At 48.7% G+C, this 15,671-nt stretch overlaps 1 protein-coding gene across 6 annotated transcripts in view; it reads right to left on the reverse strand.

Moving 5' to 3' along the window:
- Window positions 1-15,671, reverse strand: part of Aifm2 (apoptosis inducing factor mitochondria associated 2) — a 46,916-nt gene extending 31,245 nt beyond the window's left edge. For 2 of the 6 annotated variants that reach the window (XR_007209927.1, XM_048338931.1), the window contains exons 1-5: window positions 12,167-12,241; window positions 5,152-5,350; window positions 4,326-4,441; window positions 2,555-2,671; window positions 2,047-2,139 (exon numbers count right to left, since the gene is read on the reverse strand). Coding sequence is in view for 5 of the 6 variants with exons in the window: in XM_048338931.1 (XP_048194888.1) it covers window positions 2,047-2,139; window positions 2,555-2,671; window positions 4,326-4,441; window positions 5,152-5,329 (504 nt within the window). In the remaining variant the exon portion in view is untranslated. Of the gene's footprint in view, window positions 1-2,046; window positions 2,140-2,554; window positions 2,672-4,325; window positions 4,442-5,151; window positions 5,351-12,162; window positions 12,242-15,649 lie in introns of those variants that run through there. The other 4 variants (XM_048338933.1, XM_048338935.1, XM_048338932.1 and 1 more) reach the window with 4 other exon arrangements.

A 15,671-nucleotide genomic window follows, 5' to 3' on the forward strand; every position in this document is an offset into this window, starting at 1 on the left:
CAGAATGTCTTTTCGTTGTTGTTGTTGTTTTTGTTCTAGTACTGAGATGAACTCAGGCCTTGAGCTCTGTCCCTTAGCTTTTTATTTTTGTTCAAAGCTGGTGCTGTATCACTTAAGCCATACCTCCACTTCCAGCTTTTTGCTGGTTAATTGAAGATAAGAGTCTTTCAGTCTTTCAGGATCCTCAGATATCAACCTGCTAGGTGGCTAGAATTACAGGCATGAGCCACCACAGAATATCTTTTGTTCTTTTTGGGGGGAGTCATGGCACTTGAACTCAGGGCCTGGTTGCTCTTTTATTTGCTCAAGGCTAGCACTACCACTCTGGGCCACAGCGCCACTTCCCATTTTCTGGTGGTTAATTGGAGGTAAGAGTCTCACAGACTTTCCTGCCTGGGCTGGCTTTGAACTGTGATTCTCAAATCTCAGCCTCTTGAATAACAAGGAATACAAGCATGAGCCACCAGCACCCAGATATCTTTTGTTCTTGTAAGGGTACTCTTCATGGGTTCTGGATGGGGGTTAGTCACCGGAAAGATCAAACCAGGACTGGGAGCTTGGGACTTTCCATTCCACCCCTAACCCCATCCTCCAGGGAAAGGAGAAATGCTGGAGATTAAGTTTGTAATCCATCAGGCCCACATAATGCCGCTAGAAACTCCCTACAGAGCTTGGATAGTTCTATGTGCTCCAGGGCACAGAACCTCCTAAACTCAGGGCCCTTCCCACCCTCCCACTAAGAACCTCTTAACCTGACCCTCCATCTGTATCCTAGGAGTGAACAAACCTTTGTCATAAATCGCAATCGTAAGTCAGATTTTTCCTAGGTTCATATCAGCCACTCTAAGACATTACCAAACCCAATCACAAGGTCATAACAGTTCTCCATTTGAATCCAGTCAGACAGGAGTGTAGCTAAGTTGGGGACCATTCCTCATAGCCAGCATCTGACTTGAGGCCATTATTATAGGACTAAGCCCTTGATCTGCAGGTCAGTGCTAACTGCTCAGTGTCTCAGCTGAACTGAACTGCAGGACACACAGCTCCTCCTGGAACACTGACATGTGAAAAATCCCACAGTAGTGTTACTCTTGTGGCTTTGCCCCATTCAGTTCTCATCATTCAAAATGAGTAACCTTTAATCATATCAATTGCTCATAATTTTGACAATTTATCAGAAAATAGCTATAGGAATAAATTAAGTATAGATTGATTTTTCTTTTCAAAACCCAGCTCTCCCTTGGGAAGAAAAGAAGCATCCACCATCTCTGCAAGGTTCTCAGAGTCTGTCTGCACGCGAGGCGGGCCAGCTGGGGCCTGCAGGTCCATTAGTGTTGTCACAGCTCATCAGGCCCTCACCAGGCCCAGGGGAGGCTAGCTCTTCTATTTCTGACTGCCAGGCTGGTTCTCTACCACTCCAGCATTAGAAGGGTCAAGACAGAGGCACTGCTGTTTGGGCAGTGAGGGACCGCCCTGTGGCTTCCCCCACTGACCAGAGCGTGGACCACCACGTGGCTCTCCAGAGCAAGGACATTCCCATCAGGAAAAACACCAAGAAGTTGGGCTGGGAATGTGGCTTAGCAGCAGAGTGCTTGTTTAGCTTGCAGGAAACCCTGGGCTTGATTCCTCAGCACCACATAAACAGAGAAAGCAAAACTGGCAAAAAAAAAAAAAATAATAATACATGCCAAGAAGTCAACTGAGAGTGACCTGGTCCATATTGGCTGGCAACAAGAAGAAATCATTGAAGTCTAGGTTTCATTATAAAGACCTGGATTCTGGGAGGACAGGAGTAGCCAACTTTATAAGACATAGCCTGGGGCTTGATCCTCCTCTCCCTGAATAAGGACACACCCAGAACAGTGCCACGGAGATACAGGATACCAGATCTCTAGGAAAATATCCTGCAGAATCCCACATAAGGTGGGACACACAATGGCTGTGCATGGAGCTTGGCCTCCAAGCCCTGAATAAACTCCTGAAGGTCAGCAGGAGAAGCAGAAGCAGTTGGCCACATGAAGGTCAGAGCTCAGGTAGGAGCCTCACCTCTTTCTCAGGGTACTCCGTCTTAATTTCCGCTGCCATCTCCACTCCCGCAGAGCCGCCTCCCACCACCACGATGAACTGTGATTTCTGGACCTGGAGAAGAGAACATGGAACCCACCTGCACATCTACCTTCTGCCTGAGGCAGAGAGCCTAAGAAGTGCAGAGAATGCTCTATGTTTGGATGCCAAACAGGCCTCCTCCTCCCCTTCTTGAAAGAATGTTGTGGAAATTGACTGCAGTCAGGACCTGAGCCTGCTCCACCAATCACAAAGCCCCATGTGACATAGGGGACAGAAGAACATAAAGTGAGAGTAAGGCCATGTGTAGGTCTAGGAGCTCCTGTCCAGGCCTCAGTGACAGACCAGAGGCAATATTCCTGGAAATTTCTTCCCAATGACTCAGTGCTCCAGCTTTGGAGGCTGCCCGGAGGCCTCCCATGTGACCTCTCTGCTCTGCCATTCACCATATGCTCTCTGGCCAGCCCCCATGCCTGTTACTACAGCTCACCTGCTTCACCATGTCCTCATAGGCCTGGATGGCAGCCTGCTGGCAAAACACATTACATTTGCCTGGGAAGGGCCCGGTGCTGCCGGTAGCCAGGATAAGATGGGAGAAGGGCAGGGCCTGTGAGGGACAAGAAAAAGAAAGGTTAGGAGAGAACAGGAAAGAGGAGGCCTGGATATCTGCATCCAACACCAGGCCCCCACCTGCCAAGGGGTAAGGGATGGAAAGGCCACTGGGCACACAGGGAGCAGCCCCATTGGAGGGAAGTGAAATCACCAAACCAATGGGGCCAAGAGAAGACACTAGAACCCCTGAGCCACCTAAGGAAGCAGAACACTTGGGCTGTGGAGCCAGCCACCGTGGTAATGGGAGGTGAACTTGTCCAGCAGCAGGAGGGGAAGGGCAGAAGCAAAAGAGCAGGAAACCACTGGTAGGGAATAAGCAGGACAGATGGTAGTTTAGAATTCCCTGGACATTTTAGATGATCTCTCTACCTACCCATCAAACAGGAAGAAAGAGAGGGAGAAGAGAGAAGAAAAGAAAGCTGTGTGTATAATGCCAGCACTTGGTGATTTGGGCAAGAAGATCTCAAGTTCAAAGCTAGACTGGGCTATAAAACCCTAACTCAAAGAAACAAAAAAGGGCTGGGAATGTGGCTTAGTGGTAGAGTGCTTGCCTAGCATGCATGAAGCCCTGGGTTCAATTCCTCAGTACCACACACACAGAAAAAGCCAGAAGTAGCACTATGGCTCAAGTGGTAGAATGCCAGCTTTGAGCAAAAGAAGCTCAGGGACAGTATCCAGGCCCTGAGTTCAAGCCTCAGGACTAATAATAATAATAGTAATGAAAAAAGCCAGGAACTGGTGGCTTACACCTGTAATCCCAGTAACTCAGGAGGTTGAGACCTGAGGATCAAGGTTCAAGCCCAGGTAGACTAATCCCAGGGAACTCTTATCTCCATTTAACCAGTGGGAAGCCAGAGTGAAGGTGTGAAAGGTATGACTCAAGTGGCAGAATACCAGCCTTGAGAAAAAAGGCAAGCAAGAGTGCAAAACCCTGAATTTAAGCCAAATGGGCACCAAAAAAAAATTATTTTTTGGCCAGTCCTGGGCCTTGGACTCAGGGCCTGAGCACTGTCCCTGGCCTCTTTTTGCTCAAGGCTAACACTCTGCCACTTGAACCACAGGGCCAGATCTGGCCGTTTTCTATATATGTGGTGCTGGGGAATCGAACCCAGGGCTTCATGTATATGAGGTTAACATTCATGCCTCTAGGCTATATTCCTAGCCCACAAATTTTTTTTTTTTTTTTTTTTTTTTTTGCCTGTCCTGGGCCTTGGACTCAGGGCCTGAGCACTGTCCCTGGCTTCTTTTTGCTCAAGGCTACCATTCTGCCACTTGAGCCACAGCGCCACTTCTGGCCTTTTCTATATATGTGGTGCTGGGGAATTGAACCCAGGGCTTCATGTATACAAGGCAAGCACTCTTGCCACTAGGCCATACTCCCAGCCCCACAAAATTTTTTTTTAAACAAAGATATACCAACTACCATACTGAGCCATGACAGAAATTAAATGAGATTCATGTGAAGGCATCAGACAGTGCCTGGCATATAGGAGAGACTTGTCACACCCTTGTTGCTATGGTGGAGCCTTTGTTTATGAAGCTGCACCTGTCCAGCACCAGGCAGGGCAGGGAGGCCATGGAAGGCTCTCTCATACCTTGACAGTCCTCCAGAGAGCCAGCTGATGCCCAAGGACAGAGCCCACACTTACCTCGCCACCCTGCAACAGCACCGTCTGATTCTTCAGGTTGATCCCAACCACCTGGCCCTGCCGGAAGTTGTCCTTGAAGGTCACTGAATACGAAATGAATGTCTTTTTGGCGAAGCCTGGGGAATAATTACAGAAAGGTGGCATTATAGAACTAGGCAGAATCTTCCCTAAGTTATATACCAGTTAGAGTGTCCTTGGCCAGAGCTAGGCTACTCAGTGGACACCAGGCACTCTGTGCCCCTAAAATGCCACCCAATCCCTGGGTCTTCCAAAAAGCCCAAGCTCTTATTTGGGGGCTTCATTTGTGTTGTTTTTGTTGCCAGTCCTGGGGCATGGACTCAGGGCCTGAGCACTGTCCCTGGCTTCTTTTTGCTCAAGGCTACCACTCTACCACTTGAGCCACAGTGCCACTTCCCGTTTTTTTCTATATATGTGGTACTGGGGAATCGAACCCAGGGCTTGATGTATATGAGGCGAGCACTTTACCACTAGGCCATATTCCCAGCCCCTGGGGCTTTATTATAGTAGCTGCTTAAGACCAAAGATCATCAGGGGCTGTGATATGAGAGCACCAGCCTTGCAAAAAGTGCAGTGTGCTGAATTCAAATCCCAGGACTATCCTCATTAAGAAAAAAAAAAAAAGATCAGTGACCTTCAGGTTCTCTGAAATATATCTAGCAGTAAAATGGTAAAACTTAGGTAACATGCTGTACATGAAGGAAAATCACTCTCAGCCTTGAAACAATACCCTCAGTAGTAACACAACCATTCTCATAAAGACAGCATGGAGAAAGGAAGAGGGAATAAAGAAGGGAGGGTTCCTTACCACTCTCCACAGAGGCTCGGAGGGCTGCCACATTGTGGTGGAAGGAGTCCTTCATGTCCACCAGCATAAAGGGGATGTTTAGTGCCTGCAGCTGGCTGGCAGCTGCAATCCCGCCGAAGCCTCCGCCCACAATCACCACATGCAGAGCTCCTGTGTCCACTGATACTTGGGACCCCATCTCAAACCAGATAGTGCTAGGCTAGGAAAAAGACCATATCAGTCAGGAGAGATGCCTGGACTGGCATGCCATGTGTCTCCCTTTTTGTTTTTGTTATTTTTTGTTTTGTTTTGTTTTGGTTTTGTTTTTTTTTTTTTTTGGCCAGTCCTGGAGCTTGAACTCAGGGCCTGAGCAGTGTCCCTGGCTTCTTTTTGCTCAAGGCCAGCATTCTAACACTTGAGACACAGCGCCACTTTTGGCCTTTTCTATATATGTGGTGCTGAGGAATTGAACCCAGGGCTTCATGTATGTGAGGCAAGCACTCTACCACTAGGCCATGTTCCCTGCCCCCTGCCTCCCTTTTTAAAAGAGGTGAATCTGCCAGGCACCAGTGGCTCACACCTGTAATCCCAGCTACTGAGGAAGCTGAGATCTGAGGATTGGGGTTCAAAGACAGCCTGTGCAGAAAAGTCCATGAGACTCCTTTTTTCCAATTAATCATCAGAAATTCATAAGTGGAGCTGTGGCTCAAGTGGTAGAGTGACAGCCTTGAGAAAAAGCTAAGGGACAGTAACCTGACTTTGAGTTCAAGCTCCAATACTGCCTACCCTGAAAAGAAAGAGGTGAGTCTTTCTCTAGTGGAATTTGAACTGACTTCAGAAGGAAGAGTACCTGATTTCCATCCTGTTGTCAGCCACCCTGTTCCCTTCTCCAGGGACCCATTGGTGTTGAAGCTGTGTGAAGCCTTCTAGAGACACTCTGTACCTACGGCCATGACTAATTTTTTGCTCACATTAAACTAATCTGTTTTTACTCCATACACTTCTTTTGAAGAGGAAATAATGTTCACTCAACACATATAGCATGTTCTTGCTGTGGATCCTGTGGCCAACACATTCGCATGAGGTCCCTGCTCTTATAAAGGCAGAGAGTCCAAAGCCAAAGAACCAGGGGAAGTTAGGCAAGTGAACAGAAATGCCGGCATGCCTGTGGGGAACTGCCTGCACAGGCCACCTCTCAAGGAAAATTACTGTTAGAATATATTAATTATACAAAACAATGGGTTTCATTATGACATCTTCATGTATGTACACAAGCATATTTACCCTCATCCACTCTATCCCTGCTGATCCCAAGTAGTCCCCTCTACTTTCATGCCTTTTTCATGTGGTATTTATTGGAGTCTGGTCTATTTCACTCAACATGATGTTCTCCAATTCCATCCATATTCCTATAATTGTCATAATTTTGGTTTTCCTTGTGGGTAGATAACACTGTATTGTAACATACATAGTGTACCAGCCTTGCTCAAAAAGCTAAGGGACAGAGCTCTGGCCCTGAGTTCAAGCTCTAGTACTGCCTACTCTGAAAAAAAAAAAAACACAGAGTTAAATCCTTCATTAGTGGAATATGAATTTAATTCAGAAAGAAGAATGCCTGACTTCCATCCCATTCCCAGCCACCCTGCTATCTATCTATCTATCTATCTGTATGTATGTATGTATATATATGCATACATGTGTATATATATACATACATATACATATGCATGTATGTACATCCACATTTTCTTTACTCAGTTGCTGGGCACCTAGGCTGACTCCATGACTTAGCTACTGTGACCAGCACTGCTATAAACATGGGTAAGAAGAAAGAGACTCTGATTCCTTTGGGCATATCCACAGTAATAGTATACTGGATCATATGGTAGGTCCATTTTTAGCTGCTGGAGGAGCCTCCATGTTGATTTCCACAGTGGCTGGCTGCATGACACTCCCACCAATGGTGTATAAAGAATCTAAAGGGAATTTTTTTTTTTTTTTTTTTTTTTTTGCTAGTCCTGGTGCTTGGACTCAGGGCCTGAGCACTGTCCCTGGCTTCCTTTTGCTCAAGGCTAGCACTCTGCCACTTGAGCCACAGCGCCACTTCTGGCCGTTTCCCATATATGTGGTGCTGAGGAATCGAACCCAGGGCTTCAAGTATTCGAGGCAAGCGCTCTTGCCACTAGACCATATTCCCAGCCCCTTTAAAGGGAAATTCTCCAAGGCCTGTGCGAAGCAAACACTACAACCAGATCCTTCCAGGCTCACCAGCTTGATTGCAAGGCCTAATGAGGGCAACCAGGGTAGGACAAGCGTGCCAGCTATGATATGTATGTGTCTCCTCCAAAACATGAATTAAAAATGTAATCCTCCCTTTGAGAGTGGTGGGAAGTGACCATAATGGGAAGGGTTTGGGTCCTGAAGGGTCTAAAACCACAGTGTGGATTAATCCTGATTGTAAAACGCTTCTGGGACTCAAGTTTGATCTCTTGCTGTCCCGTCCTCTTTTGCAGCAGCAAGGACCTCATCACATGCTAGCCCCTTGATTTTGGACTTCATGCTCACCCCAGAGTACTGGAGACTCACCAGTTCCCAACAAACTGAAAGAAAGCCTTGGCTGAGTCTCAATGGAGCTAAAATTTGGGACCCCTTGGCCCACAGCCAGAAACAGGAGCCACCTGAGACAGACAGAAGTGCTGAGCTGGGTCACTACACGTGGAACTGCTGAGCACAGAGGCAAAAGGGGAAAGGAGCCAAGTTGCTGAGTCTGGCCCATCCACACCTGGGAGGCTGGGACAGCATTTATAGCATCCCGGAGTCTGCTCCACAGGGAGTGGAAAGGCTGGTCTGGGGCTGCCCCCAGGGGGCTTGTCTCCAGCCAGGATGAACCCCAGACAAGGACACTATACTGTGGCCTTCAAACAGGCTGCAGACTCTGGTGTGGGGGCAGCCATGGAGCCCCTTAGAGGGAAAATAACCCTAGAGAAATCCCCAGCTGTGGAAGGCTTGCTGGGGATGATGGCTCCAGCAACAGGTGATCAAGCATCCTCCTGCTTGCGGAGCCACACACAAGGAGCCTGCTTTAGGTACCTGGGGAAGAAACAAAGCTCACAGCACAGAAAGCAGTCAGGGGTGCAGGCTGGGGAGGGAGGCATCAAGGAAGGAGGACCAGGACTCTGAAGTCACTTCACTTGAAGTGGGTGGACTCAGGCTGCTGAAGGACTTCATGGGGGAGTGTGTTCTAGCCCCTCTAGGAAGACTGAAAGGCCACCTACTGTCTAGTCATCACTGCAGCCCCTTTCTGAGATGTGACATGGCAGCCTCCAAAATGGTTCCCAAGACAAGATCCCCCCAGAGGCAGTGCAACCTTCTCTACTCCAGGTCCTCACAAGACTATCCAGAGCTGATCCCAAGTATTCATCAGACTTAACCTGCCAAGTGAGTCGCAGGAGAATGTCTCCTGGGGGTCAGGATTAGGAGGGCTTAGGGACAAGCCAGAGGCAAGAGTGCACACCAGGAGCTGAGCAGGGCCTGGGGACATGAGAGGCCAAGGGTGGGGTATGTTCACCTGCCTTCTTCTGCATGGTCCCTTCTGGGGCTGGCAGCCAATGACAAGGTCAGGAAAACATCCAGGAAAATCCCACCTACAAGCAGGCTGGACACTGGCCCTGAGAGGGGCTGCATAGCTTGAAGAGTGTTACCCATGATCCATGATGGGCTGGTCACACTGGACCATCAGGGAGACTCAAGAAGCGTAGCCTAGAACCCCAAAGAGAAGCTGAGTCAGGACCCATCCCAGCAGAGGACAGGTATAGGCTAAAGGCCCAAAGGCAGGAAGGGAGTGAGTGTAAGAAGTTCAGGGCATGTGTAGCACAAAGGTCAAAAGACCACAAAGGACAAGGGACAGGGGCCAGAACAGACATGCCAAGAGAACAAACAAGCCTGACCTCCACATATCATGAGGACTCCCTCCCTAGGAGGAAAAAAAATCAGGGGTCCCAACAGGCCTGTCAGGCATCCTGGTTAAACCAAAGCAATGAGGCCCCGTTTTCCACAGCCCCTTGGATCATCAACTTGCTTCCCCAAAGGCACATGAAAGCAAATGCTTTTCTGGGGTTCCCAGTGTAAGGTCTAGGGGGACCTAGGATAGGTCCAGGAGTGCAGACACTTCCTCACTGAGAGCTCCCTAGGCCCTTTCTGGAATCTTCTCTCTCCTCTACTGACCTCTGACACTCTCACTAGTGCTTTTCCAACACATTCCACCCTTCCCTCACTGCAGCTATTGCCTAACTTGGACAGAAGATTTTCCTTAGTTGTCAATTCTGCCTATACTCCAAGGATGGCACATTCCCCTCTGTGGGCCATGACCTGCTTTGCCAGACACCTAAACCAAGGGCTTAGGTGTCAGCCATGGCCCTGCGTTTATAGCTGCACACCCTGTAGATGCTTAATGTGCATGAATGAATGAATGAATGAATGGCAGTGGGGATGGCACACTTCAATCAGTGGGACACTACACATTAGTCTATGGAAGCATCCATTATTTTCCCATACAACAAAAATTCTATAGCTATTTGTGGGGGTTGTGGGGTGAGGCTTGAACTCAGGGCCTGGGCACTGTCCCTGAGTTTTGGGGGGCTTTTTTGCTCAAGGCTAGTGCTTACCACTTGATCCATTTCTGGCTTTTTGGTGATTAATTGGAGGTGAGTGTCATGGACTTTCCTACCTAGACTGGCTTCAAACTGTGATCCTCAGATCTCAGCCTCCTGAATAGCTAGGATTCTAGGTCTGAACCACTGGCACCTTCTTTTTTTTCCCCCAGTACTAGGGTTTGATCTGAACGCCTGTGCTCACAGCTGGTACTCTACTACTTGAACCTTAACACCAGCCCTATTTTTCACTGGTTATTTTAGAGATTGAGTCTTGCAAACTTTACTGCCAAGTCTGGCTTTTAACTTCCATTGTCCAGATATTGAGGCTCCTGAGTATCTAGGATTACAGGTACACAGCATAGCTATTCATTTTTTAAAGATGAAGACATTTTCACATGAAAAGTTTGTCTATGAAAAGGTCAGGCAATACAACTGCCTTGTCCCATTTTTCAGGTAATAAAATATAGTACTCTAGTACTAAAACATACATACACGCAACTGCTACCACAGTTAGCATTCCTGGCACTTTTACTACATCTTTACATGGAATGGGTATCACATACTGCCCAGCTTGAATATACAACATTCTATTTGCATTCTTAGCTATGACCACTAAGGGTGTTTCCATCAATAGTGAGAAATGCACTATGAACATGTAGACATATTTTTGTGTGGATATATAACAGAGCTTGACTTGGAATAGCTGAAGTCATATGGTAACTAGGGAGTGCAAGCAATCCCAACTACATCTGTCTAGCCTCAGGAATAGTTTGTCCAGCAATTCCTAATTGATTGCACCTCTACCCAATCCCCCAACACACAAAATGCGGTTTACTCTTGAATCTTCTCAGTCAGTCCTGTTTCCTCTGCCAAATACCCAGCCTGATCCCAGGGGGACTCTTCTTTAAGAATAAGAGGCCTTCAGGAATTGACGGGAAAAGCCAGAACTTGTTGAGAGGTCAGGCCTCTGAAGACCCACAGGAGGAGCCATGTGAGTTCTGAATTCCAAACAGAACACGCAGCTTTTCAGTTCGTCATGTATTACGCAGAAGGTAGATTTCAACATTGATCCCTTGGGTAGCCATATATCCAGAGTGGCCAAGATTCTAGAGAGATCCATGACTGTGACTCGGTGGGCTATTAATACCAATCTAATATCTGATGGAAGGGTAACAACCTCCCTCCCTGAACACTGGAGGCCAGCTGAAAAGGGGGTACTTCCTGGGAAACCTCCTAGGGAACATACTCTAAATGTACCCTCCAAACAGATGGATTGCTGAAAAGAACAATCTTCTTTCATGTCCCCATGAAGGCAGTTCTGGGGTAGACAGGGTTACTGAGGTAGCATATCTACTCCTGTGCCAAGCTATGTGTCTACCCTCCTCAGAGATAGCTATTTTGTGGACCCCTTGACACTCTTCATGGTCTGCCAGCATGCACCTGATTTCAACACCAAAGACCAGGTTGGCTAGAGTGTACACAGCCCAACATCATCCCCCTCCCCCGCCTCCAGCTCCATCACTTCGGGGCTGTGTAGTAGTCCTGAGCAAGGCCCTAGTCTAGCTGGTCTGATGAAATGGAGGTGCTCTGGATCTCTGGTTACCGGCAATTTCCCTTCAACAATTCATTTCTAGGAGGTGGAAGAAGGCAGGGACATTTAACAGCCTGCTGGCGGCCAAGACCTGAGAGCACGCTAGGGAGAATCTTCATGCACAGGTTCAGAGCCCGGGAAACCTGGAAATTCCTTCCCAAGCTCTGACCGAGCTGGGTGCCTGTCCTGCAGGAGCATCATTCCCAAGCCACCTGCTCCCTCCCCATTCCAAGCAGTGCCAAGTTGATGGCAGGGTCCCCTCAGAGCTCAGCTCCTGCTGAACTAACAGTTCAGCTTCAACACAGGACGAAGCGGGACTCGGGGTGCTCCCCAAGTCTACTGGCACCCGGTGTAGAGACTAAGGTTACACCTGGCCACCGACACCAGCCTCATCCCGTGGGAGACCTCCCAGGATCGGGGCCACCCCCTACCCCCACCCCCGTGGCCACTGCTCACCCCGCTCTTCCAGGCCTGAACCAATACTTAGCTGGGATTTAGGGGCCAGCCGGGAAGTGAGCGTTTCCCTGCCCCGGTGGAGGAACCCTGCCTCCGGCGTTCCGCCCGAGGTACTGGGGTACTGGGTGCTGCGGTCCCAGCCTGTTTCCTCGGCAACGACCCCCAACTCCTTAAGCCGCGATTCCACGACCCGACCTCCCCACGCGGGACGCGGCGTCTGCCAGACCCCGCTCCTCGCGCCCGTGTAAGCGGGAGTCCCCGTCCCGCCGAGGCGCTGGTCCCCCTCCCCCCCACACACACCCTCCTGGAACCCCATCTGCGGGGTGACCTCACCTACCGATCTCCCGCAGCGCCCGTGCTCCCCCTCCGCTCTGCTACCGCCGCCGGCGCCTTCCGGCGCGGCCAGCCCCAGGCCCTCCGGACTGGGCGGGGCCTGGCGGAACCTCCGCCCCCGCGGCAAAGCCCCAACCCCCGCGCCCCGCCTTTCCCGCCTGCGCGCTGCCCCAGCTGCTCCTGGGACTGACCTTGACCGCTAGCAAACTGCCTTGAACTTTGCAACAAATGCCCCCTATAGGCCGAAGTCTCCGCCCCGCCCAGCCAGCGCCCCGCCCGCGCCCCGCCAACTCCGCACCACAAGCCACAAACCCCGCCCCTCCCACGCGGGCCCCCTCTATCTCCAAGCTCTCTCTCCAGTGCCCCGTCTGCTCCACCCTCACAAGCCCCGACCATCCCGCAAAGCCCCGCCCCCAGCCCTGCTCCACCCGGCCCTTGCCAACCTCTTCATCTTCTCTATTGACACCTGTTGAGCTGCTCACCCGCTGCCTGCCCGATGTGCGGACCCCGGGTACACTACCTGCTTCTTCGCTTCACGAAAATACGGAATCATCCCACCAACCTAGCTGAGCACCTACTGTACGCCAAGTACTGTGCTTAGTGCTGGCGAAGGGGTGGGATAATGGAGAGCAAAAACAGACCCAATTTTTGCTTTGGTGGACGCTATGATAATCCAGCGAAAAACAGGTGTGAGAGGCAGCCCAACCAGAACCAACAAGATGGTCAGTCGCAGGGACAAAGACTGGGGACCAAGAAGGGTGCAAAGCCTCCCTCCCAGAATGAGGAGTATACTCTGGGCAGACAGTAGGGAAGTGCCCTTTGTGTGTGCTAAGACCCAGAGGAAGGACAAGGATTCCAGAGCCAGCATATTTGAAGCTAAATCTAGAAGTACTCAAGCTAACAGTGAAAGATTAAAACCATCCCCAAGGGCTGGGAATATGGCTTAATGGTGGAGTGCCTGCCTGGCATGCATGAAGCCCTGCGTTCCATTTCCTCAGCACCACAGAAATAGAAAAAGCCAGAAGTGGCGCTGTGGCTCAAGTGGTAGAGTGCTAGCCTTGAGTAAAAAAAAAAAAAAAACAGGGACAAGTGCTCAGGCCCTGAGTCAAAGCCCCAGGAATGGCAAATAAATAAAAATCCCCATCCTCTTTTTGGAGAAGTGGAACGGGTACCTTGACTTAAAAGGGCCTCAGCTCTTGCTGTTTTCTTGCTCACAGCTGGCACTCTACCACTTACCTGAGCCATGCCAACAGTTTGGCTTTTTGTTGTTTAGTAGAAGATGGAGTCACAGATTTTTCTGCCTTGGCTGACTTGGACCCTCATCCTCTAGGTGTCTATTACCTGAGACAGGTGTGAGCTACTGGCACCAGAAAACCATCTCCATCTTCTTAATATAAATATCAGCACCTACCTTAAGAGCTGTGGGGAAGATCCAGTAAGACGCCAGCCACACAACAGGAACACTTTCATAGCCAGTTCCAGTATTACAGATGTTTTGTATTCCAGATTAGCCTGTCCCTGTCCTAGCAGTTCATTGGTAGTTTTCTTAATCAGACTGACGCTCTCATCTTCCCAGTTTTGTACTTTTTTTACATGCTGTGGTCAGAGATAAGACAGTGTAATACAACAGTGGCTCATGCCTGTAATCCTAGCTATTCAGGAGGCTGAGATCTGAGGATTATGGTTTGAAACCAGTCTTGACAGAAAAGTCTGTGAGATTTATCTCCAACAAACTACTCAGAAAAAGGCAGAAGTGGTGCTATGGCTCAAGTGGTAGTGCTCTAGCCTTGAGCACAAAGAGGCTCAGGGACAGAGCCCAGCCCCTGAGTTCAAGCCTTAGGACTGGGGGGGAAAAAAAGACAGGGTAATAGAGAGAACATATACCACCAAAGTACATTGGTTACACGTATGGGAATTTTATACTGAAACCCTTTTGTACAATTAACATATGCCAATAAACAATAGAACTGGGATGAAAAACCTTGACATCCAACAGTCCTGATATAGGGTGCATTGTGATCAGAACCATCTAGAAGACACATTGGAGCTAAGCACCAGTGACTCACATCTGTAATCCTAGTTATTCAGAGGGCTGAGATTTCAGGATAGAAGATCAAAGCCATTAGGGCAGGAAAGTGTGTGAGACTCTTGTCTCCCATTAACCAGCAGGAAAATGGAAGAAGAGATATGGCTTAAACTGGTATAGCACAAGCCTTGAGCAGGAAAAAATGAGAGTATGAGGCCCTGGGTTCACACCCCAGTAGCAGCACATGCATGCAAACACACAAGATACATTAAAGTCATCTCCAGCTAGGACAGGAGTTAATGTCCCGGGGAGAGCAAACGCCCTCACCTGCCTCTCCTTTACTAGCTCAGCACTTCTGGTACATCTGGGATAAAGCAAAGATGGTGGGATGCAGCCAACTCCCAGTGACAGAGCACCTGACTAGCAAGGGAGAAGCCTTGAGTTCAAACTCCATTACTGAAAAAAAGAGGAAGGGGAACTTTCCTATCTCTGCCTTCTCTAAGCCACTGGAGCAACAGAAGATAAACTGGTACCAGAGTGTGGGTATAGAAAGCTGGGAGCCTAACCTGTCCTAATCCTGAGTGACAAGAAACTGCTAGGCAAATAAATTGGTGGTACACAAGTCTCACATTTGTCCTGGGCTATGCAAACTTTCAAATAGTGTTCATCTCCTTTTCTCTTCCTACAGTTATTTCTCTCTGACAGCGAGGACACCTTAGACCTTCTCTTTGGGCACAGACCTCCCTTTGCTAGATTGTGTCTGGCACTGACCCCAGTATCCAGTTCCCTTAAAATTCATTATTGTTTGCCAAATGAATATTTTTAAATTAAGGTATAACCTATTTAAGTGCCATAAAAATCAATGAGGTCAAGACTGTGTAATCGGCTGGGAATATGGCAACAGTGCTTGACTCCTATACATGAAGCCCTGGGTTCAATTCCTCAGCACCACATATATAGAAAATGGCCAGAAATGGCGCTGTGGCTCAAGTGGCAGAGAACTAGCCTTGAGCAAAGAGAAGCCAGGGACAATGCTCAGGCCCTGAGTCCAAGGCCCAAGACTGGCAAAAAAAAAAAAAGACTGTATAATCAACTCTACCTCCTATATATAATTCTAGACCATCTTCATCATCACAAAATGAAATCTCATATCCATCACAAATCACTGTCCATTCTTGGCTGGTCCAGCCCCAGCCCTTGACATCCAGAAGGATTCTATTACTTTTTCTGGGGTATACTAAGGTTTGAACTCAAGTCCTTACACCATCCTTTGCTTTTAGCTTGTTTTTCTGATAGAATGCTAATTTTTTGTCCCAGGCTGGCTTCTGACCAAGGAGATCTTCCTACCTCCACTGGAGTGTGCATCATGGCAGCTCAGGCATTTATTTCTGATTAAATGATCCCACCAGTACTGTTTGAAAATTTATAGCTAATATCATCGAACATCATGTGTTTACATACCTCCTTCAGTTCCTTTTTGCAC

Source organism: Perognathus longimembris, chromosome 2 (genome assembly GCF_023159225.1).
Source record: "Perognathus longimembris pacificus isolate PPM17 chromosome 2, ASM2315922v1, whole genome shotgun sequence".
Lineage (NCBI taxonomy): Eukaryota > Metazoa > Chordata > Mammalia > Rodentia > Heteromyidae > Perognathus > Perognathus longimembris.